General features: G+C 45.2%; 1 protein-coding gene across 1 annotated transcript in view; it reads right to left on the bottom strand.

The window, feature by feature from the left end:
• Positions 1–6,561, bottom strand: part of SOX5 (SRY-box 5) — a 587,891-nt gene that overhangs the window by 440,792 nt on the left and 140,538 nt on the right. The window contains exon 3 of the mRNA XM_015412682.1: positions 1,516–1,726. Within this exon, the coding sequence (XP_015268168.1) occupies positions 1,516–1,726 (211 nt within the window). The remainder of the gene's footprint in view (positions 1–1,515; positions 1,727–6,561) is intronic.

Consider the following 6,561-nt stretch of genomic DNA (forward strand, 5'->3'; position numbering starts at 1 on the left):
GCCTCTCTTTGCCCAAAGGCATCCAACCAACACACAAAATTAAAAACTCCAAAAGAATTAAATGAAAACTAAAACCCAAAAGAACCTAACACTGTAATCAGAAATATGACTTGGCTACAGCTTTCTTAAACTATTAAAATAACCCCCCCTCTCTCCCCCTCCCTCCCTCTCTCTCTGTCTCAAGCTGATATGAAGTCAGTTAAATCCACAGACACACATTCGTAATGCTGGTATGGTGGGGAAAGACAGGAAGATTCTGTGTTGAATGCAGATGTGTAATGGGTGTAGAATCTGCCATTTCTTTCTGTATTTAGAAGGAAACCTAGGAAGCCATCAATGAAGAAAAGGGACCAGACGAAACCTTATTAGTAGCTGCCAAGATGGTCATTGCCATTAAATGGAAAGATCTTAACTCACTTCATTTGAACTTGTGGTATGCCGAGGTCTGGGAACTAGATGTGATGGAAAAGACTGCAGATAGTACAGGCATGTCTAAAAACACAGGAAGCCATATTGACATAATGAATAAATGGCTCCCATTTCTAGAGGCATAATTTCTACCTAATTCGAAATCAAGATCCCAAATTCCACAATGTTTTTATGAAAAAGTTAATTATATGTAACAATATATATAGTTTTATGAACAGTCTGGAAGATCTCTATGGAATAACACCGATCTATACTACTATTATTGTATGTAACCTTTTGAATTTTGAGCCGCTAAGGCTAATGCTGGTTCTTACCTTTAAAGCCCTATATGGCCGGGGTCCAACATACCTAAGGGACCACCTTTCCCCATATGTTCCCCAACGGGCACTACGGTCGGGGACGCAACATCTCCTGGTAATCCCAGGCCCCAAGGAGGCCAGGTTTGCTGCAACCAGGGCCAGAGCTTTTCGGTGGCGGCTCCTACCTGGTGGAAATGAGCTCCCGGAGGAGATCTGGGTCCTGCAGGACCTTGTGCATTTCCACAGGGCCTGCAAGACGGAGTTCTTCCACCAGGTTTTTGAGTAGGAGCCACCACTACCTTTACCACCATTACCAACTGGCCCTGTGAGGAGTGATACCACTGAACTGGGAGTACCATCTTTAAGATGCCATCTTTTTATTGAAGAGTGATTTGAAACATCTAGAGCACTGTGTAATATTGTAAGTGACTGTTTTTATGTTGCTTTTAACCTGTTTTGGCATTTGCCCTATTTGTGAGCCGCCCTGGACGGGCTATAAGTCAAAGTAATAAATAAATAAATAAATAAATATGTAGTGATTGTTCTAACGCAAGTCATTATGTATTCTTCATGATTCAGATTGATTTTGTTGCTAAAAGCTGGAATGTTTGTTCTTACGTGAAAATTTAATAAAAAATATTTTTTAAAAAATGAAGAAAAAGGACTGAGGTGAGGATTCCAAGGTGCTCACCCAGGTCGAAGACGAGTCAGTAAGGATTTCGTCCTTGGAGAACCATGCCAAGATGTCAGATGAAGGGAAAACCACAACCGCTTCCTACGGCCTTACCTTCTGGTTCATTCTTGATCAGCTCCTCCATCTTCCTCTGCTTGAGAGTGTCCACGACGTCCGCTAGGCTGCCTTTGCGCCTTTCGGGGGTCCCCAGGGCCGTGCTGGATAAAGGTTCTCCGCTCTGACGCCCACCTTCTTCTGCCTTCGAGGGTGAGGTAGATGAGTTGTGCGGGGCGAATGAAGACATCACTTTATTGCCATCGACTTCCTGAAAGAGAAGTGAGACCAGATGAAACACCTCTTTAAAACACACACATCTAGAAAACCCCAGCACGCGCACAACCACAAAGAGAAAGAAGACATCGCAATCCTTTGTACTTGGGAGTTTATCGCTGTTTGCTCCTCTGTCAAAACCTTTAAAAGAAGGGGGAAAGGAGAAGAAGAAAAAGAGCTTCAAAAACATGGAGAACAAAGCCATTCCATCAAGGATAAACTAAGATTACAGGCTGGAGTGAAAAAAAGATTAATGTTCAGGAGAGAAATTATATATACAGAAATGTATACAGAGACACATATTTTAAATGAGAACGGTTAACATTCGCTGCGTTTCTAGTAACAACAGTATGGATTACCTTTAAATGTTTATTCCTTTATTGGTTTTGATGTTCAACCTTTGAGGGATTTTTCTTTGCTTAAGAAACATTCATTTCCCTCTTTGTTTCCCCCCCCCCTCCTTAAGTGGTTAATGTCAGGACAACTGTTTGCTCATGGAAACGAAAAATAATTACCGAATAGTAACCATTTTGAACAAGACGGTGATGGTATGCATCACTCCCCCCCCCAACGAATCAATCGCTTTAAGCATCTAACTTTTCTTTATGGATTGGATTGTTGAGAGATTTTGAGTTCGTTCTTTTTAATGCCTTTCCATCTCCCTCCCTTTTTAAAAAAAATATATAAAAGGCTCTTTTAAAAACAAGGCTTTTCTCACACAAAGGTGGTCCCTAATGATGCTTGCAGGTGACAAGCCTAATGACCCAGGTGCATGCTTTCTTCCAACAAAGGTGAGATCCGGCTCATCCGGCTCTCATTAAAACCACCAAGGATCTTCTTAATGGATTTGACTCTCAACAGCCCCGGCTCTGGTCTGTCCAGATGGCAGTGCCTTTCCTCACACCTTTGCAGATTCCAGATGTATCCCCCCCCCATCCCTCACCTTCCATTTCTTGTCTTTTTCCCCTCCCTCCCCTTCCTTGGACAATCCGCTTTTCATTTCTTGATGTTTGTTTATCTGAAACAATCTCTTTTGTTGCAGGGGAAGAAAAAGAGCCTACACGGTGTAGTGGTTAATGCAGGAGTGTCGAACTCATTTGTTAGGAGGGCCGGATCTGTAAGTGAGTCTGCTAGGCACATTGGTGACATTGAGGGTGGCGCTCTAGTTTTTTGGACAAAACTCTATGGTAAATTCAGCCTCAATCCATAGAGTTTTGTCCAAAAAACCAGGGCGTCACTCCCCGACATCACCGATGTGCCCACCTCACTTCTGGGTGACGTAGGCACATCACATTTTTTCCCGATGATGTCATAAGAACATAAGAACATAAGAGATGCCAATGTTGGATCAGACCAAAGGTCCATCCAGTCCAACACTCTGTATCACACAGTGGCCAGAAATACCAGGTGCCATCAGGAGGTCCACCAGTGGGGCCAGGACATTAGAAGCCCTCCCACTGTTGACCTCCCCAAGCACCAAGAAGACAGAGCATCACTTGCCCCAGAGTCCCTATCTATACCTTGTGGCTAATAGCCACTGATGGACCTCTGCTCCATATGCTTATCTAATTCCCTTTTGAAGCCGTCCATGCTAGTAGCCGCCGCCACTTCCTGTGGCAGTGAATTCAAAATTTTAATGACTCTTTGGGTGAAAAAGTACTTCCTTTTATCTGTTTTAAAACTACTGTCACTATTTGAGGGGGAAATTTCCTCCCGCTGGCCAGCTGGACGGCGGGGGGCAAGAACTCGCAAAACCGGGGGATTCCCCCACCCCCAACCGGGGAATGGCAACCCTACTGAGACCCCAGAGAGCTGCTGCCAGTCAGAGTAGACAATACTGATCTCGATAGACCAATGGTCTGAGTCAGTGTAAGGCAGCTCCCTACATTCATGTGACACAGACACAGAACCGGTCAACACTGGCATTAGCAAGAGTAACATTCACTTACTTACTTAGGCTGCGATCACACACACTAAATAATCCACTTTCAATGCACTTCTGAATTGGATTTTGCTAGTTTACACAGTAAACATCCAGTTGGAAAGTGCATTGAAAGTGTGTGTGGTTGCAGCCTTACTTACTTTATATACATCCCACCGTTCACCCCTACAGGGGCCCAAAGCGGTTGACATCATTCTCCTCTTCTCTGTTTGATTCTTACAACAACCCTGTGAGGCAGGTTAGGCTGAGAGTGTGTGACTGGCCCGAGGTCACCCAGAGAGCTTCCACAGCAATAGTGGCGAATTGAACCTAGATTTCCCAGACTGCAGCACGACACTTTAACCACCACGGCCTAAGCCCCGCCCATGTCGGACTGAGAGAACTCACTCTCCGTTAGGCCGACCAGACACACACCATGATAATTCAGCTGTAAAAACTGAGCCTGCTAGCAGGGAGGGCGGGGTACAAACTGAATGAATGAATGAATGAATGAATGAATGACTAAAACTCAGCCGTTGCCTTTGCTTCACTATAATCACTTCATAAGTACCATATTTCTCTTTTCCCACCATAACTGGGCAAGCAAAGAAAATCCCTTGCATTAGAAAGCCGCCTGTTCTTAAAGCCAAAAGCCAACAGGTCCCCAAAGGCAGAGATCGGAGAGATGTCAAGAAACAACCTGCTTGTCTTCCTAGGCGTAGGTGTCCGGGATTTGCAAACTTAGGAAGAAAGAAATCGGGAGGAGGGGTTTGGAGACTATCAGAGCCAGCGTAGATCTGAAAACCTGATGTTCACATGCAGCCTTAAAGATTCAACAGGCACCCTTGGGTGGCTGCTGTCTTGACTTACACTGATTTTCCTTGCTCATGATATTTTATTTATTTACTTTATTTATATCCTGCCCTTTTCTCCAATGAGGAGGGGGAAGAGGAGGAGGAGGAGGAGGAGAAGAAGAGGAGGAGATTGGATTTATACGTTGCCCTTCACTACCCAAGGGAGTCTCAGAGCAGCTTACAAACTCCTTTCCCTTCCCCCTCCCCACAACAGGCACCCTGGGAGGTAGGTGGGGCTGAGGGAGCTCTGACAGAAACTGCTCTTTTTCAAGGACAGCTCTGACAGAACTATGGCTTGCCCAAGGTCATCCAGCAGCTGCGAGTGGAGGAGTGGGGAATCCAACCCGGTTCTCACAGATTAGAGTCCGCGCACTTAACCACTACACCAAACCTGGGACTCAAAGAGGCTGACCATCTCTCTCCTCCGTGTTATCCTCACAACAATCCTGTGAGGTAGGTTAGGCTGAGAGTGCATGACTGGCCCCAGGTCACCCAGCGAGCTTCCGTGGCACAAGTGGGGATTCGAACCTGGGTCTCCCCGATCCTAGTCCAACATTTTGACCACCACACTGCACTGGCTTTCTTTAAGTAGGGGTGATCCCCAAATCTTATTAATGATGATCACAAAACCCTTTTCATAAAGAGTCCTGATCACTGGGTTGCCAACTCTGGCTTGGGAAATTCCTGGAGACTTGGGGGTGGAGTTTGTGGAGCAGAATTTGGGGAGGAATTTTACCTCAGATCTATTTTACCTCAGAACTGTACTCTGAAGCTGCCATTTTCTCCAGGGGAACCAACGTCTATAAGTCTGGAGATGAGTTGTAATTCTAGGAGAACTCCAGGTACCCCCTGGAGGTTGGAAGCCCTAGGTCTGAGGTTTCACACGCTTTGAAGTCTTTCCCATTCCCCCCTGCCCAAAATCGCACTCTTTTACATAATAAAACAACAACAAAGACTAGCCTTTTATTAAGTATTTTACAAAATTTACACCGCCCCCCCTTTCTGCCCTCATCAGGGCCACCAAGGCGGCTAACAAATTAAAATGTACATAATAAAATCACATTTTAAAAACCGTTAAAACCAAGCAAAAAACCCACTCCCATATCACTGAAACAGCTAAAATACATTTAAAAATTAGAGAAAAACATTAAAAACATTGGGCTCAAAGAGAGATCACCGAGGGGGAACCAAACCAAACCAAACATCTGTGGTCACACACCCTAAATAATCCACTTTCAATGCAGTTTCCAACTGGATTTTGCCAGTTCACACAGTGAAATCCAGTTGGAAAGTGTTCTGAAAGTGGGTGGGTTATTTAGGGGGTATGTGTGTGTGTGGGGTGTTTGTGGGTGTGTGTGGGGGGGGGGGGAAGTTCCAAAACAATTTAAGTCCCCAACTTTTCCACTTACAAAGGTGTTTATTTCAAATAAATTGTTGACTCTGTGCTGCAACACAATGCACACTTTGCCCAGATCTTAGGTTTGCAGAAGTGTGCATTCATTTGGCTTTTAAAGACATTCCCCTGGTGTTTGTGGACACCAGAAAATTGGGGGGGGGGAACATTCTCTCTTTACTCCTGAGCAGGGGTCATTTCGTCGAAAAAGAGCTGCAGGAGCTCATTAGCATAGGGTATGCTAATGAGCTACTAGGCTATTAGCATAATAGCTCATTCGCATATGTCACACCCCCTGACATCACCGGAAGTGATGTCAGAAGGGGAAGCAAAAGGGGGGAAGCATCTTCAAAAGCCTCCCCTTCCCTTCCCCAGCCGGCCTGTGCGGGGGGCGGAAGCGAAAAGAGAAGGGGTTTAAACTTTAAACCCCTTCTCAGTAGAGTTGGGCCACAGAAGGAGGAAAGAGGGAAGGAAAGAGAGAGAAAGTAGAGAGAAGGAAAGAAGGAAGGAAAGAGGGAAAGAAAGAGAAGGAAAGAAGGAAGGAAAGGGGGGATAAAAAGAGAGAACAAAAGAGGGAAAGAAAGAGAAGGGAAGAAGGGAAGGAAGGAAGGAAGGAAGGAAGGAAGGAAGGAAGGAAGGAAGGAAGGAAGGAAGGAAGGAGG

The sequence above is a fragment of the Gekko japonicus genome, unplaced genomic scaffold (genome assembly GCF_001447785.1).
Source record: "Gekko japonicus isolate JY-2015 unplaced genomic scaffold, Gekko_japonicus_V1.1 scaffold482, whole genome shotgun sequence".
NCBI classification, from domain to species: domain Eukaryota; kingdom Metazoa; phylum Chordata; class Lepidosauria; order Squamata; family Gekkonidae; genus Gekko; species Gekko japonicus.